Consider the following 24,184-nt stretch of genomic DNA (forward strand, 5'->3'; position numbering starts at 1 on the left):
GTTAAAATCCCACAAGCCTCAGGATCAAAAAACCAAAGCATGAAACAGAAACAATATTGTAAAAAATTCTGTAAAGACTTTAAAAATGGTCCATATAAAACATCTTTTAAAAAATACTGTAGTCCTTACTGCACACTTTCATTAAATGATCTCAAGTAATACAAGTTTATTAGGATAAAGAAATATTGTTATCCCTACTTTACAGTTGAGAAAACTGAGGCCCAGTGAAGATAATGACTTGACTAACTAAATGGAGAGGATGGAATTCCAATCTAGGTCTCCACAACTCTAGAGCTCACATTTTTTTTTTTTTTTTTTTTTTTTTGAGACAGATAGTGCAGGCTGTAGTGTTGGCAGACTGGAAAGGAAAGAGAAGTAGAAAATCAGAACTTGGATGGAGACCTAGAGATGGAGAGTGTACACAGGGAAAGGAAAGAAGGAAAAAAGGATGGAGTGGCTTCAGTCCATGTATTTAACCGCCGTAGTTTGTCCCAGTATCATTGTTGATTTTTATTTCAGTTCAGTTCAGTCACTCAGTCGTTTCAGACTCTTTGTGACCCCATGAATGCCAGCATGCCAGGCCTCCCTGTCCATCACCAACTCCTGGAGTTCACCCAGACTCACGTCCATCGAGTCAGTGATGCCGTCCAACCATCTCATCCTCTGTTGTCCCCTTCTCCTCCTGTCCCTAATCCCTCGCAGTGTGAGAGTCTTTTCCAATGGGTCAACTCTTTGCATGAGGTGGCCAAAGTACTGGAGTTTCAGCTTTAGCATCATTCCTTCCAAAGAAATCCCAGGGCTGATCTCCTTTAAATAGACTAATTGGATCTCCTTGCAGTCCAGGGGACTCTCAAGAGTCTTCTCCAACACCACAGTTCAAAAGCATCAATTTTTCGGTGCTCAGCCTTCTTCACAGTCCAACTCTCACATCCATACATGACCACAGGAAAAACCATAGCCTTGACTAGATGGACCTTTGTTGGCAAAGTAATGTCTCTGCTTTTGAATATGCTATCTAGGTTGGTCATAACTTTCCTTCCAAGGAGTAAGTGTCTTTTAATTTCATGGCTGCAATCACCATCTGCAGTGATTTTGGAGCCCCCAAAAATAAAGTCTGACACTATTTCCACTGTGTCCCCATCAATTTCCCATGAAGTGATGGGACCAGATGTCATGATCTTAGTTTTCTGAATGTTGAGCTTTAAGCCAAATTTTTCACTCTCCTCTTTCACTTTCATCAAGAGGCTTTTTAGTTCCTCTTCACTCTCTGCCATAAGAGTGGTATCATCTGCATATCTGAGGTGATTGATATTTCTCCCAGCAATCTTGATTCCAGCTTGTGCTTCTTCCAGCCCAATGTTTCTCATGATGTACTCTGCATATAAGTTAAATAAGCAGGGTGACAATATACAGCCTTGACGTACTCCTTTTCCTATTTAGAATCAGTCTGTTGTTCCATGTCCAGTTCTAAAAAAGTGTTGCTTCCTGACTTGCATATAGGTTTCTCAAGAGGCAGGTCAGGTGGTCTGGTATTCCCATCTCTTTCAGAATTTTCCAAAGTTTATTGTGATCCACACAGTCAAAGGCTTTGGCATAGTCAATAAAGAAGAAATAGATGTTTTTCTTGAACTCTCTTGCTTTTTCCATGATCCAGAGGATATTGGCAATCTGATCTCTGGTTCCTCTGCCTTTTCTAAAACGAGCTTGAACATCAGGAAGTTCACAGTTCACGTATTACTGAAGCCTGGCTTGGGGAACTTTGAGCATTACTTTACTAGCGTGTGAGATGAGTGCAATTGTGTGGTAGTTTGAGCATTCTTTGGCATTGCTTTTCTTTGGGATTGGAATGAAAACTGACCTTTTCCAGTCCTGTGGCCACTGCTGAATTTTCCAAATTTGCTGGCATATTGAGTGCAGCACTTTCACAGCATCATCTTTCAGGATTTGGAATAGCGCAACTGGAATTCCATCACCTCCATTAGCTTTGTTCGTGGTGATGCTAAGGCCCACTTGACTTCACATTCCAGGATGTCTGGCTCTAGGTCAGTGATCACAGCATCATGATGATCTTGGTCGTGAAGATCTTTTTTGTACAGTTTTTCTGTGTATTCTTGCCACCTCTTCTTAATATCTTCTGCTTCTGTTAGGTCCATAGCATTTCAGTCCTTTATCGAGTCCATCTTTGCATGAAATGCTCCCTTGGTATCTCTAATTTTCTTGAAGATATCTCTAGTCTTTCCCATTCTGTTGTTTTCCTCTATTTCTTTGCATTGATCGCTGAGGAAGGCTTTCTTATCTCTCCTTGCTATTCTTTGGAACACTTCATTCAGATACTTATATCTTTCCTTTTCTCCTTTGCTTTTTGCTTCTCTTCTTTTCACAGCTATTTGTAAGGCCTCCCCAGACAACCATTTTGCTTTTTTGCATTTCTTTTCCATGGGGATGGTCTTGATCCCTGTCTCATGTACAATGTCATGAACCTCCGTCCATAGTTCATCAGGCACTCTATCAGATCTACTCCCTTAAATCTATTTCTCACTTCCACTGTATAATCATAAGGGATTGATTTAGGTCATACCTGAATGGTCTAGTGGTTTTCCCTACTTTCTTCAATTTCAGTCTGAATTTGGCATAAGGAGTTCATGATCTGAGCCACAGTCAGCTCCTGGTCTTGTTTTTGCTGACTGTATAGAGCTTCTCCATCTTTGGCTGCAAAAAATAGAATCAATCTGATTTTGGTGTTGACCATCTGGTGATGTCCACGTGTAGAGTCTTCTTTGTTGTTGGAAGAGGGTGTTTGCTATGACCAGTGCATTTTCTTGGCAAAACTCTTTTAGTCTTTATCCTGCTTCATTCTGTATTCCAAGGCCAAATTTGCCTGTTATCCCAGGTGCTTCTTGACTTCCTACTTTTGCATTCCAGTCCCCTATAATGAAAAGGACATCTTTTTTGGGTGTTAGTTCTAAAAGGTCTTGTAGGTCTTCATAGAACCATTCAACTTCAGCTTCTTCAGCGTTACTTGTTGGGGCATAGACTTGGATTACTGTGATATTGAATGGTTTGCCTTGGAAACGAACAGAGATCATTCTGTCATTTTTGAGATTGCATCCAATACTGCATTTCAGACTCTTTTGTTGACCATGATGGCTACTCCATTTCTTCTGAGGGATTCCTGCCCGCAGTAGTAGATATAATGGTCATCTGAGTTAAATTCACCCATTCCAGTCCATTTGAGTTCGCTGATTCCTAGAATGTCGACTTTCACTCTTGCCATCTCCTGTTTGACCACTTTCAATTTGCCTTGATTCATGAATCTGACATTTCAGGTTCCTATGCAATATTGCTCTTTACAGCATCGGACCTTGCTTCTATCACCAGTCACATCCACAACTGGGTATTGTTTTTGCTTTGGCTCCATCCCTTCATTCTTTCTGGAGTTATTTCTCCACTGATCTCCAGTAGCATATTGGGCCCCTACAGACCTGGGGAGTTTCTCTTTCAGTATCCTATCATTTTGCCTTTTCATACTGTTCATGGGGTTCTCAAGGCAAGAATACTGAAGTGGTTTGCCATTCCCTTCTCCAGTGGACCACATTCTGTCAGATCTCTCCACCATGACCCGCCCATCTTGGGTTGCCCCACGGTCATGGCTTAGCTTCATTGAGTTAGACAAGGCTGTGGTCCTAGTGTGATTTGATTGACTAGTTTTCTGTGAGTATGGTTTCAGTGTGTCTGCCCTCTGATGCCCTCTTGCAACACCTACCATCTTACTTGGGTTTCTCTTACCTTGGGGCTTGGGGTATCTCTTCACAGCTGCTCCATCAAAGCACAGCCATTGCTCCTTACCTTGGACAAGGGGTATCTCCTCACCACCGTCCGTCCTGACCTTCAGTGTGGGATAGCTCCTCTAGGCCCTCCTGCACCCGCGCAGCCACAGCTCCTTGGACGTGGGGTTGCTCCTCTCGGCCACCACCCCTGGTGCCAGGAATGGGGTAGCTCCTCTTGGCCGCTGCCCCTCGGACATGGTGTCCTCCCGGATTCTGCCCCCGACCTCGGACGTGGGATAGCTCCTCTCGGCAGTGCTGTGTGCGCTGGCGCAGCCGCCCACACTATGTTCATTAGCAATATCACTGGTACAGAATAATCTAATTTTCTATGTGAAAATCTCATTTTCTCTGTGTGTGCCTTTGGTTACTAGCAAGATCAACTGTTTTTGGGGTTTTTTTTTTTAATTTTTAACCATGAGTAATTATTCTTCAAATTATCCTGTTAATATATTTGTCTTTTTCCTACTGGGATGTTTGTGCTTTTAAAATGGATATTAAATGCAATAAAACAAAATTAAAACATTTTATTTGGGGTGTTTTTTATGTCCTTGCCATTGAATATTTATAGAAGTTTTAAAAAATTAATTAATTTATTTTAATTGGAGGCTAATTACTTTACAATCTTGTGGTGGTTTTTGCCATACATTGACATGAATCAGCCATGGGTGTACATGTGTCCCCCATCCTGAACTCCACTCCCAGCTCCCTCCGCATCTCATACCTCTGGGTTGGCCCAGTGCACCGGCTTTGAGTGCCCTGTTTCATGCATCAAACTTGGACTGTTCATCTATTTTTATAGAAAATTTTTAAATTATTTTTTAGTCAAAATTGACAGATTTTTAGCTTTGTATTTTCCCCATTACTTTTATACTAAAAAGTACTTTCCATCCTGTAGATCAAGGAAATTCCATTTAGTTCTTTCTTCTAGTTTTGAACACTACACTAAGTTTTTCATTTACTTGCAATTTATGTTGCTGTGGAGTGAGAAAAAAGTATCTAGCTTTACTTTTAATTTTTCACACATAGCTAGTTTGATTGAGGGCATGAGAAGCAGGTGACAGAGGATGAAATTGGATGGCATCATAGATTCAATGGACATGAGTTTGAGCAAACTCAGGGAGATACTGAAGGACCGGGAAGCCTGGTGGGCTGCAGTTCATGGGGTCACAAAGAGTCAGCAGTCATGACTGAGTGACTAACAGCAGCAACAGTTTTATCAGTACCACTTTTTAGTAACTCACACATTCTCCATTTGTTTGTTGGGTCTGAGCACCTATACCTGGCCTTTCCATATATGTCTGGGCTACTCACAGCACAGCAGCGGGCTTCAGAAGTGGGGCATTTTGAGAGCAAACCATCTAAGAAGTCATGATGGAAGCTGCAAGGTCTTCATAAAACCTAGCTTTGGAAACCTGAGAATCTCATTTTCACTGTCTTCTATAGAGCAATCAATCACTAAGGCCAGCCCAGTGACTAAGGGAAAGAAGTTAAGCTCCATCCCTCCATAGGAAGAATAGGAAAGAATTTGGGACCCTCTTTCAATTAGCACAGCCTGACTCAAATTATTTATATTCTTGACTCAAATTATTTATATTCTTCCCAGATTCAGAATAGACTTGTTCCTTCCAAAAAGCCTCAGAATCCACATGGACTACAGACTTGTCTAACTCAATGAAACTATGAGCCATGCAGTGTAGGGCCACCCATGATGGACAGCCACCCAAGATGGATGGTCATGGCGGAGAGTTCTGACAAAACATGGCCCACAAGAGAAGGGAATGGAAAGACACTTCAGTATTCTTGCCTTGAGAATCCCATAAACAGTAAGAAAAGGCAAAAAGATAGGAACTGAAAGATGAACTCCCCAGGTTGGTAGGTGTCTGATATGCTACTGGAGAACAGTGGAGAAATAACTCCAGAAAGAATGAAGAGATGGAGCCAAAGCAAAAACAACACCTAGTTTTGCATATGATTAATGATGGAAATAAAGTCCTATGCTGTAAACAACAATATTGCATAGGAACCTAGAATGTTAGATCCATGAATCAAGGTAAACTGGAAGTGGTCAAGCAGGAGATGGCAATGGTGAACACTGACATTTTAGTAAAGTGAACTAAATCAACTGGAAAGGGTGAATTTAACTCAGATGACCATTATATCTACTACTGTGGGAAAGAATCCCTTAGGAGAAATGAAATAGCCCTCAAAGTCAACAAAAGAGTCCAAAATACAGTACTTGGGTGTAACCTCAAAAACAACAGAATGATCTCCGTTCGTTTCCAAGGCAAACCATTCAATATCACAGTAATCCACACCTATGACCCAACCAGTAATGCTGAAGAAGCTGAGGTTTAACAGTTCTATGAAGACCTACAAGACCTTCTAGAACTAACACACAAAAAAGATGTCCTTTTCATCAGAGTGGACTGGAATGCAAAAGTAGGAAGTCAAGAGATATCTGGAGTAACAGGCAAATTTGGCCTTGAGTACAAAAGGGAGCAGGGCAAAGGTTAACAGAGTGTTGCCAAGAGAATGCACTGGTCATAGCAAACACCCTCTTCCTAAAGCACAAGAGAAGACTCTACACATGGACATCACCAGATGGTCAATACTGAAATCAGATTGATTAATTACATTCTTTGCAGCCAAAGATGGAGAAGCTCTATACAGTCAGAAAAAACAAGATTGGGAGATGACTGTGGCTCTGATCATGAACTTCTTATGCCAAATTCAGACTTAAATTGAAGAAAGTGGGGAAAATTACTAGACCATTCAGGTATGACCTAAATCAAATTGCTTATGCCTGTACAGTAGAAGTGAGAAGTAGATTCAAGGGATTAGATCTGGTAGACAGAGTGCCTGAAGAACTGGGAACAGAGGTTCATAATATTGTACAGGAGGCAGTGATCAATCAGTCCTAATGAGGTGGATGAAACTGGAGCCTATTATACAGAGTGAAGTAAGCCAGAAGGAAAAACACCAATATAGTATACTAACACATATATATGGAATTTAGAAAGATGGTAACAATAACCCTGTGTACAAGACAGCAAAAGAGACAATGATGTATAGAACAATGTTATGGACTCTGTGGGAGAGGGAGAGGGTGGGAAGATTTGGGAGAATGGCATTGAAACATGTGAAATATCATGTATGAAACGAGATGCCAGTCCAGGTTCGATGCACAATACTGGATGCTTGGGGCTAGTGCACTGGGATGACCCAGAGGGATGGTATGGGGAGGGAGGAGGGAGGAGGGTTCAGGATGGGGAACACATGTATACCTGTGGTGGATTCATTTCAATATTTGGCAAAACTAATACAATTATGTAAAGTTTAAAAATAAATAAAATTAAAAAAAAAAAGAAATGAAAAAAGGCAATATGGTTGTCTGAGGAGGCCTTACAAATAGCTGAGAAAAGAAGAGAAGTGAAAAGCAAAGGAAAAAAGGAAAGATATACCCATTTGAATGCGGAGTTCCAAAGAATAGCAAGGACAGATAAGAAAGCCTTTCTCAGGGATCAGTGCAAAGAAGTAGAGGAAAACAATAGAATGGTAAAGTCTAGAGATCTCTTCAAGAAAATTAGAGATACCAAGGGAACATTTCATGCAAAGATGGGCACAATAAAGGACAGAAATAGTATGGACCCAACAGAAGCAGAAGACATTAAGAAGAGGTAGCAAGAATACACAGAAGAACTATACAAAAAAGATGTTCATGACTGTGATAACCACGATGGCGTGATCACTCACCTATAGCCAGATGTCCTGGAATGCAAAGTCAAGTGGGCCTTAGGAAGCATTCCTATGGACAAAGCTAGTGGAGGTGATGGAATTCCAGTTGAGTGATTTCAAATCCTAAAAAATGATGCTGTGAAAGTGCTAGATTCAATACGCTAGAAAATTTGGAAAATTCAGCTGTGGTGACAGGACTGGAAAAGGTCAGTTTTCATTCCAGTCCCAAAGAAAGGCAATGCCAAAGAACACTCAGACTATGGCACAATTGCACTCATCTCACACACTAGCAAAGAAATACTCAAAGTTCTCCAAGCCAGACTTGAACAGTACATGAACCATGAACTTCCAGATGTACAAGCTGGTTTTAGAAAAGGCAGAGGAACCAGAGATCAGATTGCCAACATGGGTTGGATCATGGAAAAAGCAAGAGAGTTCCAGAAAAACATCTACTTCTGCTTTATTGACTATGCCAAAGACTTTGACTATGTGGATCACAACAAACTGTGGAAAATTCTTCAAGAGATGGGGATACCAGACCATCTCATCTGCCTTCTGAGAAATCTGTATGCAGATCAAGAAGCCACAGTGAGAACTGGTCATAGAACAACAGACTGGCTCCAAATCGGGAAAGCAGTACATCAAGGCTATATACTGTCACCTTGCTTATTTAACTTATATGCAGAGCACATCATGCAAAATGCCAGATGGATGAAGCACAAGCTGGAATCAAGATTTCTGGGAGAAATATCAATAACCTTAGATATGCAGATGACACCTTCCTTATGGCAGAAAGCGAAGAAGAACTAAAGAGCCTCTTGATGAAATTGGAAGAGGAGAGGGAAAAGGTTGGCTTAAAACTCAACATTCAGAAAATGAAGATCATAGCATCCGGGCACATCACTTCATGGCAAATAGATGGGGAAACAATGGAAACAGTGAGAGACTATTTTCTTGGGTTCCATAATCACTGTAGATGGTGACTGCAGCCATGAAATTAAAAGATGCTTGTTCCTTGGAAGAAAAGCTATGACCAACCTAGACAGCATATTAAAAATCAGAGACATTGCTTTGCCAACAAAGACCCATCTAGTCAAAGCTATGGTTTTTCTAGTAATCATGTATGGATCTGAGAGTTGGACTATAAAGAAAGCTGACACCAAAGAATTGATGCTTTTGAACTGTGGTGTTGGAGAATACTCTTGAGAGTCCCTTGGACTGCAAGGAGATCAAACCAGTTAATCCTAAAGGAAATCAGTTCTGAATATTCACTGGAAAGGCTGATGCTGAAGCTGAAACTCCAATATTTTGGCCACCTGATGTGATAACTGACTCATTGGAAAAGACCCTAATGCTGGAAACGATTGAAGGCAGGAGGAGAAGGGGATGACAGGGCTGAGATGGTTGGATGGCATCACTGACTCAATGGACATGAGTTTGAGCAAGCTTCGGGAGTTGGTGATGGACATGAACACCTGGCGTGCTGCAGTCCATGGGGTTGCCAAGAGTCAGACATGACCGAGTGACTGAACTGAACTAAAAAAGCCTCAGAATCTCATTCCATTGCAACATGAGGTCAAGGTCCAAGATCTTGTCATCTAAATGAGGTCCAAGTGGAAAAATGCCTCCTTAGATGCACCCCTCTATGTATTGTTCCTTTCAGTCTGAAGACCTTGGACTTAATTTCCTCTACACATATACCCAATACAAGAGTGATGCAGACATGGGATAACTACAATGGAAATCATCTGGAAGTGGGAGAGTAGACAGGGAAGCAAGCGGGAAACTCAAACCTGTGTTTCATTCATTCTCATTGCTGCTGATATTCATTAATGGAAATTACCATAATTCATCTAATCTATTGTTGATAGCTATTTAGGTGATTTTCAGTTTGGTATTTTATGAATAGTGCTGGTATAAACATTTTTATCCAGACCTTTCGAGGAATGTGTATACACATTTTGGTTGGATATATGTTTAATAGTAGAATTTGGGAATCCTAAGGTTTGCATGGTTCAGCTTTAGTTTTTCAGAGTGATTGTTCTATGGTGTTGACAGTGGTTATGAGATTCTGGTTGCTCCAATCTCACTAACTTTTGGTACAGTCTTTTTCATTTTAGCTATTCTGATAGATGTGTAGTAGTAACACATTGTAGGTTAAATTTAAGCTGTCCTGATGACTAATGAGGTTGAAAACATTTTCATGTGTTTTAAAAAATATTTGATATTACATTCTGATATATTTTTAAATGTATTTTGGAGTTTCTTTCTATTCCTTGATTTGAAAAGGGTTTTATATATATATATATATATATATATATATATATATATATATATACACACACACACACTGGTATACAATATTTTGTGAAATGCATGCATGACACATGTCTCCTTCTTGCCTGTGTGTTGAGTTTTCACTCTCTTACTGGAACCTTTTGAAAAATAGAAGTTCTTAATTTTATTTTTGTTTTATTTTATTTTTTTAGAAGTTCTTAATTTTAATATGGTCCCACTTATTTATTTACTTTCAGTTAGTCTGTTTGTGTCCTATTTAAGAGATAGCTGCATACTTCTTTTTTTTTTTTTAACTTTACATAATTGTATTAGTTTTGCTAAATATCAAAATGAATCCGCCACAGGCATACATGTGTTCCCCATCCTGAACCCTCCTCCCTCCTCCCTCCCCACACCATCCCTCTGGGTCGTCCCAGTGCACCAGCCCCAAGCATCCAGTATCGCGCATCGAACCTGGACTGGCAACTCGTTTCTTACATGATATTCTACATGTTTCAATGCATACTTCTTGATTAGAAAGATATTTGTGTTTTCATCTAAAATTGTGTTGCTTTGTCTTTTATTTGTATATGAATGTAGTTGGAACTGATTTTTTATACAGCATGAGGTCAAGATCAAATTAATTTTTTTCATTTGAATATCTTATTAGCTGATAATTTTGTGAAAAGCATATAAATTTGAAGTGCTAACTACAATGAATTTTGTACTGGAACTACCTGGAAGCCCTCTGTTTATAGAAGGAGCTGTCGATTTTGATTTTCACTGTAGGATTATCTGGCTGGGAAAACTTTCAGGGGAAGGCCAATGCCAGTATCCTTAGTTCTTTTCTGCTCAGCTACTTGAATGTCAAAGAAATTCTTTACTATTCTGTATTCACGATATAGGTCTTTAGGTTTCAGGATTCATCATTTGGTGTTATATAGACATTACTTTGCCAACAAAGGTCTGTCTAGTCAAGGCTATGGTTTTTCCAGTGGTCATGTATGGATGTGAGAGTTGGACTGTGAAGAAAGCTGAGTGCCAAAGAACTGATGCTTTTGAACTGTGGTGTTGAAGAAAACTCTTGAGAGTCCCTTGGACTGCAAGGAGATCCAACCAGTCCATTCTGAAGGAGATCAGCTCTGGGATTTCTTTGGAAGGAATGATGCTAAAGCTGAAACTCCAATACTTTGGCCACCTCATGTGAAGAGTTGACTCATTGGAAAAGACTCTGATACTGGGAGGGATTGGGGGCAGGAGGAGAAGGAGATGACAGAGGATGAGATGGCTGGATGGCATCACTGACTCAATGGACATGAGTCTGAGTGAACTCCGGGAGTTGGTGATGGACAGGGAGGCCTGGCATGCTACGATTCATGGGGTCGCAAAGAGTCGGACACGACTGAGTGACTGAACCGAACTGAACTGAACTGATAGTCATGTATATATTTTTCTGGGCTCCAAAATCACTGCGATTGCAGCCATGAAATTAAAAGACATTTACTCCTTGGAAGGAGCGTTATTAAAAAGCAGAGACATTACTTTGTCAACGAAGGTCCATCTAGTCAAGGTTATGGTTTTTCCAGTGGTCATGTATGGATGTGAGAGTTGGACTATAAAGAAAGCTGAACACCAAAGAATTAATGCTTTTGAACTATGATGTTGGAGAAGACTCTTGAGAGTCCCTTGGACTGCAAGGAGATCCAACCAGTCCATCCTAATGGAGATCAGTCTTGGGTGTTCATTGGAAGGAGTGATGTTGAAGCTGAAACTCCAATACTTTGGCAACCTCATGCGAAGAGCTGACTCATTGGAAAAGACCCTGATGCTGGGAAAGATTGAGGGCAGGAGGAGAAGGGGACAACAGACGATGAGATGGTTGGATGGCATCACCAACTCGATGGATATGGGTTTGGGTGGACTCCAAGAGCTGGTGATGGGCAGGGAGGCCTGGCATGCTGCAGTTCATGGGGTCACAAAGAGTCGGACACACTGAGCGACTGAACTGAACTGATAGTCATGTAAGGGCTTCCCACGTGGTGCTAGTGGTAAAAAACGCCCTGCCAATGCAGGCTAGGTAGGTTCCCTCCCTGGATCAAGAAGACCCCTTGGGGAAGGAAATGGCAACCCACTCCAGTATCCTTGCCTGGGGAATCCAATGGACAGAGGAGCCTGGCAGGCTATGTTATAGGGTTGCAAAGAGTCAGTCACGACTGAAGGACTTAGCGCGCATGCACGCTTCCACATGCGCACGCACACACCCACTCACACACACACACAGAGTCATGCAAAAGGCTTCCCTGGTGGTGTTAGTGGTAAAGAACCCATCTGCTAATGCCTGGTGGCTCAGACGGTAAAGAATCCGCCTGAAATGTGGGAGATCTGGGTTCAATTTCTGGGTTGGGAAGATCCCCTGGAGGTGGGCATGGCAACCCACTCCAGTATTCTTGCCTGAAAATCCCTATGGACAGAAGAGCCTAGTGGGCTGCAGTTCATGGTGTCGCAAAGAGTAGGACACGACTGAGCAACTAAGCACAGCACAGCCAATGCAGGAGACACAAGAGAGTTGGGTTTATCCCTGGTTGGGGAAGATCCCTTGGAGGAGGGCATGGCAACTCACTCCAGATTCTTGCCTGGAGAATCCCCATGGACAGAGGAGCCTGGAGGGCGACAGTCCACAGGGTTGCACAGAGTTGGACATGACTGAACTTAGCACGCATGCACATAGTCATGTAATTCTCTTTTTTGTATATGATTCACTAATCTGAATTTTATGTGACAACTCCTAGTCACAACTTCTCCAGAAAGTAAAACTACCAACTTCCACTGGGATAGAAGAAGACAGTATTCCAGTAGTGAGGAGTGAAAACTAGAATCTAGAGATTCAGTTTCTGAAATAGCTATCACCTCTGAGTTTATTTCATATGCCCAGAGCTCCCAGGTTCTGTTTTTTTGTGGATTCTTCAGTATTGACAAAATTGATTATTTTATTTCATCTACCACCAGCTTAGTATCTAGCTTCTTCGTGTCTGTTAACCCACTCACCACTGTCAAAGATAAATTACACATGTGGACTTAAAGAAGCAAGGAAGACTTTATTCAAGAATACTGCAATTGAAGAGACAGACTGAAGTCAATTCTGCTGAAACAAAAGGCAAGGGGATTTATGAGAGCTGGGATTATCTAGTTGAAAAGTATCGGAGGGTGTTATAAAGAAGGGAGGTCAGAGATATAGGCCATCTATTAATATGTTTGCTAATAGGCATCTATTGAAGTTAGGTTCCTACCCTTTCACAGAGACTGGGAGACAGGGGTGTTATCTTTATTGATAATTACATTTCAAAGGGATAGCTCCCAGAACCTTGAGAAAGACATTCCTAAGGTATAAGAACAGTATAACAGAAAAGAGCCTGGGAGATTTACAGCCCAAAAGGGCTAAGAAAGAATTTTAAAACACAATTTTTCTAAAGTTAGATGTTCTAAAAAATGGGAGGTCAGCAGTCTATAGTCAGGAAAAAACTGTCTAACATTTAGTCAAGTTGAGGAAAGAAAGAGCGTTTTGATCACCACTCACTCATCCCTTTGCTTTCCAACTTCTGAAATTTTACTACTGTTTGCTTTCCACTCTTCTCTGCCTTCATGAGTTTTATGTCTTTTTTTAAAACATCACTTAATATCATATATGAAACGAGTCACCAGTCCAGGTTCGATGCATGATACTGGATGCCTGGGGCTGGTGCACTGAGACGACCCAGAGGGATGGTATGGGGAGGGAAGTAAGAGGGGGTTTCAGGATGGGGAACACGTGTATACCTGTGGCAGATTCATGTTGATGTTTGGCAAAATCAATACAATATGGTAAAGTAATTAACCTCCAATTAAAATAAATAAATTTATATTAAAAAAAATTTTTTTTAAGTCACTTTATTTTTAGTAGGTTTGAGGGGACAGTAAAAGTGAATGCATGGCTCTAATATAACATCTTTAACCAGAAGTTCAAGAATTCTTTAAGTATGTCGTATGCCACTAAACTGCACATGTGAATACAGGCAGTTTCTGGATTTCTTTAAAGGAGGAGCTTAGGGGCAGGAATCTTGTTGCAAGGGGGCAGCTAGGAGACTTCTTTACATAGAAAGTGGCATTTTTGTCACGGACTGCGATTACAAATCAATACAAATAACACCAATCCTTAATGCTACCATTTAACAAGAGAAAGCAGTAAAGCTTCCAAGTTGTTTTAATGAAGCCAACACTGTACTAATTTAATCTATTATATGAGATACAGAGGAGAAACTGGGCAATTATGACTGTTCTAACAAGGCTCTGGGGAACTCTTTCCCATGACGCCCTGTCTACATATGGCCAATGTAGAGCCCTGTTCAGCCTCTTCCTGGTATAGTCTGATGAGTCCTCTCCATTCCTGAGTCCCTTGTTCAGGTTTCAAAATATAAAATATTTCAAAATTTCTGTAGACCTGAGTGGGGTCAGTGTACCATGTGCCGCTGCTGCTGCTAAATCACTTCAGTTGCGTCCAACTCTGTGCGACCCCATAGATGGCAGCCCACCAGGCTCCCCCGTCCCTGGGATTCTCCAGGCAAGAACACTGGAGTGGGGTGCCATTGCCTTCTCCGGTACCATGTGCCCCAGACAGTCTTAAATACTCTTCATTCTGGGCTTCTCTGTTCCAGATGGCAAAGGTAACTGTGATTGCTCTAACTTCCCCTTCACACCTAGCCATGGTTTGCCTTTGCAATCTTCTGCTGATTTCTTGGGCTTCTTACTGGGAATTCTGGTATTTCTTTCTCTCCCTTCCTCACCCTAAACTTGTTTATAACATCAGTTTAACAATCTGACTTATGTTTCTGGATATTTGTCAATTGTATTTATTATTCTTGATCCTAAATCCTGATTCCACATAATCCCATCACAAAGGTTGTCAGGAAGAATCTGAGCTCTTTCCTCCTTCCTTCCAAATTAAAGATAACCATAGTGCCTTCTCGGAGAAGGCAATGGCAACCCACTCCAGTACTCTTGCCTGGAAAAACCCATGGATGGAGGAGCCTGGTAGGCTGCAGTCCAAGGGGTCGCTAGGAGTCGGATACGACTGAGCGACTTCACTTTCACTTTTCACTTTCATGCATTGGAGAAGGAAATGGCAACCCACTCCAGTGTTCTTGCCTGGAGAATCCCAGGGATGGGGGAGCCTGGTGGGCTGCCGTCTCTGGGGTCACACAGAGTCGGACACGACTGAAGTGACTTAGCAGCAGCAGCAGCAGCAGCAGCAGCATAGTGCCTTTTTCCTGGTAACTGGTATAGCAGTAAGAAGAGAAATGAGACAAACAGTTGCAAACTAGTAAGCCCTGCCTTTGGAAAAATCCTCTCCATCAAGGTCAAGCCATCTTTTACCTGTTGGCAGACACAGTAGGTGAAAAAGCAGCAGAAGTAAGTAAAGGGAACTTATCACTTGGGTGACAAAGCCAGAGGTTGGCCCAAGGATCTGGAGCTTCTCTTTTTGTCTCTCAGAGCTGTAGAGTTTTTTGAGGTTATAGTCAGGATGAAGGTTGAGAAACTCTTTTAGGGAAAGAAGAACCAAAGAATAGGACAACAGAATCAAAGGGTAAGGCCCTTGATAGAAAAAAATAAAAAAGACAAAGGTAAAAAGCAGGGTTGACAATGCAGAGTTTTAGACCCTTTGTTGAGGATTTTGAAATTTTTCTGATGTTAAATGGTCAGTGCTATTGATGAAGAGAATTTGTATGCAGGTCAGGAAGCAACAGTGAGAACTGGACATGGAACAACAGACTGGTTCCAAATAGGAAAAGGAGTTCATCAAGGCTGTATATTGTCACCCTGTTTATTTAACTTATATGCAGAGTACATCATGAGAAACGCTGGACTGGAAGAAACACAAACTGGAATCAAGATTGCTGGGAGAAATATCAATAACTTCAGATATGCAGATGACACCACCCTTATGGCAGAAAGTGAAGAGGAACTCAAAAGCCTCTTGATGAAGATGAAAGTGAAGAGTGAAAAAGTTGGCTTAAAGCTCAACATTCAGAAAATGAAGATCATGGCATCCGGTCCCACCACTTCATGGGAAATAGATGGGGAAACAGTAGAAACAGCATCAGACTTTATTTTTCTGGGCTCCAAAATCACTGCAGATGGTGACTGCAGCCATGAAATTAAAAGATGCTTACTCCTTGGAAGGAAAGTTATGACCAACCTAGATAGCATATTCAAAAGCAGAGACATTACTTTGCCAACAAAGGTCCGTCTAATCAAGGCTATGGTTTTTCCTGTGGTCATGTATGGATGTGAGAGTTGGACTATGAAGAAGGCTGAGCACCGAAGAATTGATGCTTTTGAACTGTGGTGTTGGAGAAGACTCTTGAGAGTCCCCTGGACTGCAAGGAGATCCAATTAGTCTATTTAAAGGAGATCAGCCCTGGGATTTCTTTGGAAGGAATGATGCTAAAGCTGAAACTCCAGTACTTTGGCCACCTCATGAGAAGAGTTGACTCATTGGAAAAGACTCTGATGCTGGGAGGGATTGGGGGCAGGAGGAGAAGGGGACGACAGAGGGTGAGATGGCTGGATGGCATCACTGACTCGATGGAAGTGAGTCTGAGTGAACTCTGGGAGTTGATGATGGACAGGGAGGCCTGGCGTGCTGCGATTCATGGGGTCGCAAAGAGTCGGACACGACTGAGTGACTGATCTGATCTGATCTGATTGATGAAGAGAGCACTAAGGGAATAACCTGATTCAGGCTTACAGGCTGACAGATATAGTGAAACAAATGCAACTCCATCCTAAGATAACTTACAGTCCCCTTGAGAAGCTTTGTGGCGATGAGTGGACTTTCTCACTAAAGGCAAGGTCTGCAGTTAGGAAAGCATAAAATTGTCTAGTCACTCAATCTGTATCACTCTCCTCTCAATGAGATACACAATCATTTGGGTTTTAAGAATCTGTCACTTTCCAGAACATGATTATTAGAATGTGCCCAATCAGGGGAGTCCAATCTTTGTGAGGCATCATATTGTCCACGGAAAGATGGAGTAGGAGAAAAATAACTTAGTTTGTGGTTTTATGATGTCTTGGGAAAAGTTATATAGTTCTGAGATACATTCCTAAATTAGTATAGGGTTCAGGAATAAATAAATATGCAATAGTGTTCAGATATTCTTCATGTTCATGAAGTATTAACTTCAAAATATGAATAATGTTTCAGTAAATCTTCTTGTCCATCTATAGGTAACTTTTTATTTAAGTGTGGATTTTGAATAGAAGTTAAGAATAGGAACATATTTAGACCTGCAAGATACTGATAACAACAACAAAAAAAATAATGATAAACATAACTGCCTTAACAGAAAGGGCAATAGTCAGAGAGGCTGAATATCCCGGTTGTCATTCCATATCTTCCTCTAAAGCACAGTGTAAATTATTTCAATAACTTTATTTTTGAACTTTAGCTTATTCATGTGTGAATCAAATGGAAGAATTAAGCAAAATTATTTATTCTTAGTCTCTGAAAAAGTGAAAGTGTTAATCACTCAGTTGTGTCCAACTTCTTGTGACCCATGGATTGTAGCCCGCCAGGCTCCTCTGTCCGTGGAATTCTTCAGACAAGAATGCTGGAGTGGATTGTCCTTTCTTTCTCCAGCAGACCTTCCGGACCCTGGTATGGAATCCAGGTCTCTTGCATTGCAGGGAGATTCTTACCATCTGAGCCATGAGGGAAGCCCTTCTTAGTCTCTGATGAGCATTAAAATACTTGAGAATTTAGCTTTTGTTTTTAAATAATACCCAGTATTTAAACTGGGTAACCAGACTATATCCTAAAAAATTTAACTCAGTAAATCTGGGTAAGTCTGAAGAGTCTGTATTTTTTAAAAGCGTCTCATTTGGTTATGATTGTGACCAATGTTTGGGGATCTCTAGACCATGATCTTGTATGTGTGTGTGTGCTCAGTCACTCATTCATGTCCAACTCTTTGTGACCCCACAGACTGCAGCTCAGCAGGCTCCTCTGTCTATGGGACTTTCCTGACAAGAATACTGAACTGGGGACCATTTCCTCCTCCAGGGGATATTCTTGACCCAGGGATTGACTCTGCATCTCCTTCGATTCCTGTATTGGCAGGTGGATTCTTTACCACTGAATCACCCAGGAATGCCATATGATCCTGTAGGTTCTATCTAGTTCTTAAATTTCATTATTCTTCTATGAAAAATAAGTATGTAAGATAGAAAAACCACAAGGTGAGGTTAAAGATTCTAAAATAAAAATACTTCTGGGTCATCCCAGTGCACCTATGGTGGATTCATGTTGATGTATGGCAAAACCAATACAATATTGTAAGGTAATTAGCCTCCAATTAAAATAAATAAATTTAAATTAAAAAATAAAATAGAAATACTTAGAGATAAAATATAAATATAAAGTATAAAGATAAAATATAAAATAAAATATAAATAGAAAACCACTTTCTATCTATATTGATTTACTATTCAGTCTCTGGCATCTAGTGCATGGGTTTGAATTCTAGCTCCAATATTTGCAAATTTTTGGTGCAAATGATTCAAGTAATCTTAGCCTCAGTTTTCTTCAACACACGGCCTTAAGCATAACAATCTCTCCTTCCTTGTTTTGTTTAAGGGCTAAAGCAGACAGTCTGTATGAAGTGCTTAGTTGAGCACATGACATGTAGCAAGTGGACGCAAATGTTAGCTGCAGGATGACCCTATGCCAATGATGAAAACTGAAAGGCAGGCGAAAAATGCGCTCCATAGTTTCTATTTCAGAAGAAAAGATAAGAAAATAATGCCCTTCAGTTTAAAATGAGATATTGTGAGGGCTTTAAAAACAATTTTTTATGGAATTCAGGAGCTATCAACAAAGTATAAGATTTAGCTCACCTCCACCTACGCATGTATCCATGCTACTAAAAATGATGACACTGATACAGGGCTGCAAAAGTAGACCAAAACTTTGTAAGACTGAAGCTGAATATGCCCAGAGACTCCCTAAAAGAATCATTTCTGTATAAAAGATTGACCAGAGGGAAGAGAGAGGAAAGAAAAAAAGCTATGATATTCATAAGGAGGAAAGAAAGAAGTATGGTCAGATTGGAGATGAAGTCCAGATTGGGGATGAAAATGAAATAAAACGGAGATTTGGGAGTTGGGAAATTTGACAGACAGCACAGGCAGAGTTCTAGAAGAAATCCAGCATTCTAACTCTCCTCCTACCTTCCAGGTGCAGCAGTCATGGAAAACCAAACCAGAATTTCTGAATTTTTCCTGCGAGGAATACCTGGCTCGCCAGAGCAACGGCAGTTACTCTTTGGAATTTTCCTGTGTATGTATCTTGTCACCTTGATGGGGAACGTGCTCATCATCCTGGCCATCAGCTCTGACCCACACCTCCACACCCCCATGTACTTCTTTTTGGCCAACCTGTCTTTTGTTGACATGGGTTTAACATCCTCCACAGTAACCAAGATGCTGGTAAATGTACAGACACAACTTCATACCATCTCCTATGTTGGCTGCCTCACACAGATGTACTTCTTTCTGATGTTCGGTGATCTGGACAGCTTCTTCCTGGCCGTGATGGCATACGATCGCTACGTGGCCATTTGCCGCCCTCTCCACTACTGCACGGTTATGAGTCTGCGAGTCTGTTCCCTGCTGCTTGCACTGTGTTGGATCCTCACCCACATTGTTGCCTTGACTCACACCCTCCTCATGGCTCGGCTGTCCTTCTGTGTTGTTGGGGAAATAGCTCACTTTTTCTGTGACATAATTCCTGTCCTGAAGCTGTCCTGTTCTGACACCCACATCAATGAGTTGATGGTCTTTGCCTTAGGAGGCACCGTGCTGATGGTCCCCTTCATATGCATTGTCATCTCCTACATTCACATTGTATCTGCCGTTCTGAGGGTCCGAACGCCAGGTGGGGGTAGCAAGGCCTTTTCCACCTGCAGTTCCCATCTCTGTGTCATCTGTGTCTTCTATGGGACCCTGTTCAGTGCCTATCTGTGTCCTCCATCCGTTACCTCTGAAGACAAGGACATTGCAGCAGCTGCAATGTACACTCTAGTGATCCCCATGCTGAACCCCTTCATCTACAGCCTATGAAACAAGGACATGAAGGTGGCCCTTAAGAGGCTCCTCAGTCATAGGAGAATTACTGCTTCTTAGCTCTAGTGATAGTAACTTTCAGTGAAAAGACATAGACTTGAAGTCAAACTTGGCTTCAGTTTTGATCTGCCACACAATAGTCATAAAAGTTACCTAACCTTGCTGAAACTTAGACTTCTCATCAGTAAAATGGAAATGTAATCTCTATTTAATAATGTGACTTGGAGGATTAACTAAGATAAACTAGAAAATGTGTGTAGTATACTGGCTCATAATAGGATGTTTTTAATAAATGATGGCTATTATTATTAGCATCATTCTCAATCTTCATCCCTCTTTCACTGAAAAGGTATAAAAATCTTTTCTTTGAGATCCATTCATTAAACAAATATACACCAGACACCTATTATGTGGGGGGAGGTTTAATAAGTTCTGGAAATAGAACCCTGAACAAGACACTGACCTTGCTTTCATGACACTTTCATTCCAGGTTGTTAATTTGTCAATCATAAAATTGGTGGTCATCTCTATGTTTATAGCACTAAGTGGAGGTTTGAACAAAAGAAATAAAGAGTAGAAGTCCATTCTAGGAGATGCAAAATAGGTAAAGACTTCCCTGACAGAAGACTGATATTTCAATGTTTAGGTTTCCATGATGGTTACTTTATATTCCATGGTTTGCCAAAATTTCAACCAGGAATGATGATTGAGTTCCATGGGCTGCCTCTTCACCCTACTTATGGGCCAAAATGTTCAATGCCAAGCATCTTTTGTGTGACCTGAAGGAGTGACACTGCAAACTTTTCCTTATTTACTTTCAGGTTTGTTGTCAGATCTAAAAGGGGCACCAAAGCTTAAACAATTGCAGAGATAGGGGAAAAACCAATCTTTTTATGGGCACGTAAGTTTCCTCTGCCTTTAAGAATCTTAAACACATTAAAAATATTATTGTTAAAAATAAAGACCATAAAATTTTGACTCCTCACATCCTCCTGGTGTGATCAGGAGTCTACTGGCTACCTAAAACCCCTCCCCAAAGCAGTTTGTTTCTCATACTCAGTCTGTCTTAAAATGTCTCACAATACCTATATGTGTAAATTAATTTTCATTACTGAGCATCCTTCATGGAATTAAACTCTCCCAGCCTTCAGCAGTGGAAGGCACAAATGTGAATCATTTCAAGCAGCACGCCTCATTTTAGTACTTGACGATTCCATTTGTTTGCTGATTGGAGGTGGGGCTTCTGTTCCCTCGAGATCTCCTTTCTGGATAGTCTCTCTAGGGTCCTTGACTCGGTGAGAGGGGCTTTCTTTTTTTCCCTTTTTAGTAATGAAGCATGATTACTCTGCAATGTTGTGTTACTTTCTGCTATATAATGAAGTGTATCAGCTACATGTATACATATATTCCTTTCCTCTTGGACCTTCCTCCCACCCCTCTAGTTCATCACAGAGCACCAAGCTGAGCTCCCTGTGCTACACAGCCTGTTCTCACTAGCTACCTATTTTACACATGGTACTGTATATATATGGGAGAAGACAATGGCACCCCACTCCAGTACTGTTGCCTGGAAATCCCATGGATGGAGGAGCCTGGTAGGCTGCAGTCCATGGGGTCACTAAGAGTCAGACATGACTGAGCGACTTCACTTTCACTTTCCACTTTCATGCATTGGAGAAGGAAAAGACAACCCAATCCAGTGTTCTTGCCTGGAGAATCCCATGGACGGAGAAGCCTGGTAGGCTGCAGTCCATGGGGTCACACAGAGTCAGACACAACTGAAGCAACTTGGCAGCAGTGTATATATGTCAATCCTAATCTCTGAATTCATTCATTGCAGCACAATTTACAATAGCCAGGATACAGAAACAACCTTAATGTTCAATGACAGGTTTATGGGTAAAGAAGATGTAGTACATACATACAATGGAATACTACTCGGCCATAAAATGGACAAGACAGGGGCTAGCCTGAGATTACTGAACACAGCATCCAACCAACCTTGCCATCCATGACCCTTCTGATACTCTGAACCTGTTGCTCACACTGGCCCCCATCAGTTCACCTTCTCTACTCATTCTGACCCTCAGGTAATCTTAATCCAGTAACAATGCAGTGCACATAGGAACCCTGTTGGGTGGCTGGATTTACATCTATCCTACAGGTCCCAAACAGACTAGATGAGACTGGGTTCCCCACAACCAGGATAGTTATCGCTGTATTTAAATTTCCAAACTTATTTATCTCCTGTTACATCCTATCATCCAGACCCCCATCTCTAAATTCAACCTTCAATTATTTTAGGTCCCCAATTCAAATAAGGTTAATGTGATATTGACATTAAAACAATTCACACTGGATTACAAGTCACTTCTAACTCTGCATTTTGGTAGTGTCATCTGAGAAAGAAGTGCTTTTGATTGGGATCTGTTCATGGGTGGGTGATGAAGAGTTTCTGGTCACCCCTTCACTATTCAAGGTACTTGCCTTCCTCTTGCTTGGAGCCCTTTTATAAAAAAGCAGGTAGTCAGAAACTTATTCTCTCTCCCACTTAAGACTATTACAGTGTAGACAGCCCTGGCATGGCTGAGGGAAAATGCTTCAAATAAAGTTCATACTTTCAAAGAGATTTTCAGAAGTTTTATATACATAACCAAATCAATATGGTGAATACCAGCTTGCTTTGGACTGTTCACAACCAAGGAAAGCCAATCTAGCATAGCAGGTGGTGATAAAACTCTTCCCAACAAACAAGTGCCTTTGACATTTTTTGAGAAAAATCCACTAAGAGCACTGTCACCCATCCATGACCAAAAATGTGAAGAACAGCAATGACCTCTTTAGGGAATGAGCCAGAGACAACCAGGTAGATGATCAGGGATCCAAAACAGAACTCTAGTGCCAACAGGGATGCTGAGCCAGGCACTCATGGGTGTGTCCAGGCCAAATATGCTGTGTGTCCACAGCATATTTTCTCTAGGACAGCACAAAAGGCTTCAGCTCTGTTCAGGTTTGGGTTCTGGAACTGGAGGATACTAAGCCTGCAGACACAGTAACTCCATGTCTGTAGCTTAGTTGTTCAGGGTTGGGGTAGGGGACAATTTTGTCCTTCCACAAAGTCAACTGGGATGTTGAATAGCAGCTTCATCAGCTCCAGGGGCTTCCCTAATGCCTCAGCTGGGAAAGAATCTGCCTGAAATTCAGGAGACATAGGAGATGCAGGTTCAATTCCTGGGTTGGAAAGACCCCCTGGAGAAGGAAATGGCAACCCACTCCAGTATTCTTGACTGAAAAGTCCCATGGACAGAGGAGCCTGGTGGGCTACAGTCCATAGGCTACTCACAAAGAGTCAGACATGACTGAATATGAGCACATCAGCTCCAGGTCAAGGATCACTCTCTGAGTGAATGTCAAACAGGTAGAGAGTAAGATACTCTTCTGATCTCTTTCCTCATCTACTCAGCCACCAACTTATCCATTGCTTCTTGGTCATTTGGTTCTAGCCTCATCAGCCGAGATGTGTAACTGTGTCCTTAGGAGTGCAGATTACCTTTGTATTGGGAATATAATCTCTATTCTATGATTCCAAGTTGGCATAATTCAGGAATATTTATGCAAATTTTCCTCCAAAATTCACCTCTGATGAATCAGTAGGGAAAGCTAATATTGATTATTCTTGGTCAATTGTAATGCTGACCAAATTTAGTATTTAATTTTTAAATCAAAAATACATTAAATGTTTTATAATATTTTAATTTACACAAGAGAAATTGATATTTAGAGGAGTTAAGTGAGTTGTCTGAGGCCGTACCCTATGGCAGATACAACTTACTTGAGCTCTGTCTTTCCCACATGCTCTTCTCTTACAGCTATGTGGTGCTGAGCCTCAGAAGCAGATTTGATCATGGTTGTCCTTAAATGACTGCAGCCTGAACAAAGAAAACTATGTGATCCTTCACTGGATGTCAAAGAAAATAGATTACTTGGCTTATAACACAAACCTAGGTTCCCTAAACTGAGTACAAATGAGTTTCTGGGAGACATATTTTGACATTGAATGTGACATGCTCCAAATTCAGTGTGGGCAACAGAAGACTCCAGTCCCAGTCTGGACTGAGCAGGTGTCTCCTTGAAACTCATACATGCAGTCAGAAAAATCCATAGACTTTGTTTCAGTGTTTCTAAAT

At 41.2% G+C, this 24,184-nt stretch overlaps 1 protein-coding gene across 1 annotated transcript; it reads left to right on the forward strand.

Annotated features, from left to right (window-relative positions):
* The first annotated feature begins 19,121 nt into the window (after positions 1 to 19,121).
* LOC109565925 (olfactory receptor 1N1-like) lies at positions 19,122 to 19,997 on the forward strand. Its single transcript, XM_019969909.2, has one exon. It carries the CDS (start codon positions 19,122 to 19,124, stop codon positions 19,992 to 19,994), a length of 873 nt encoding a protein of 290 aa, XP_019825468.2. The 3' UTR covers positions 19,995 to 19,997.
* Positions 19,998 to 24,184: the final 4,187 nt, after the last annotated feature.

The sequence above is a fragment of the Bos indicus genome, chromosome 11 (genome assembly GCF_029378745.1).
Source record: "Bos indicus isolate NIAB-ARS_2022 breed Sahiwal x Tharparkar chromosome 11, NIAB-ARS_B.indTharparkar_mat_pri_1.0, whole genome shotgun sequence".
Classification (NCBI taxonomy): domain Eukaryota; kingdom Metazoa; phylum Chordata; class Mammalia; order Artiodactyla; family Bovidae; genus Bos; species Bos indicus.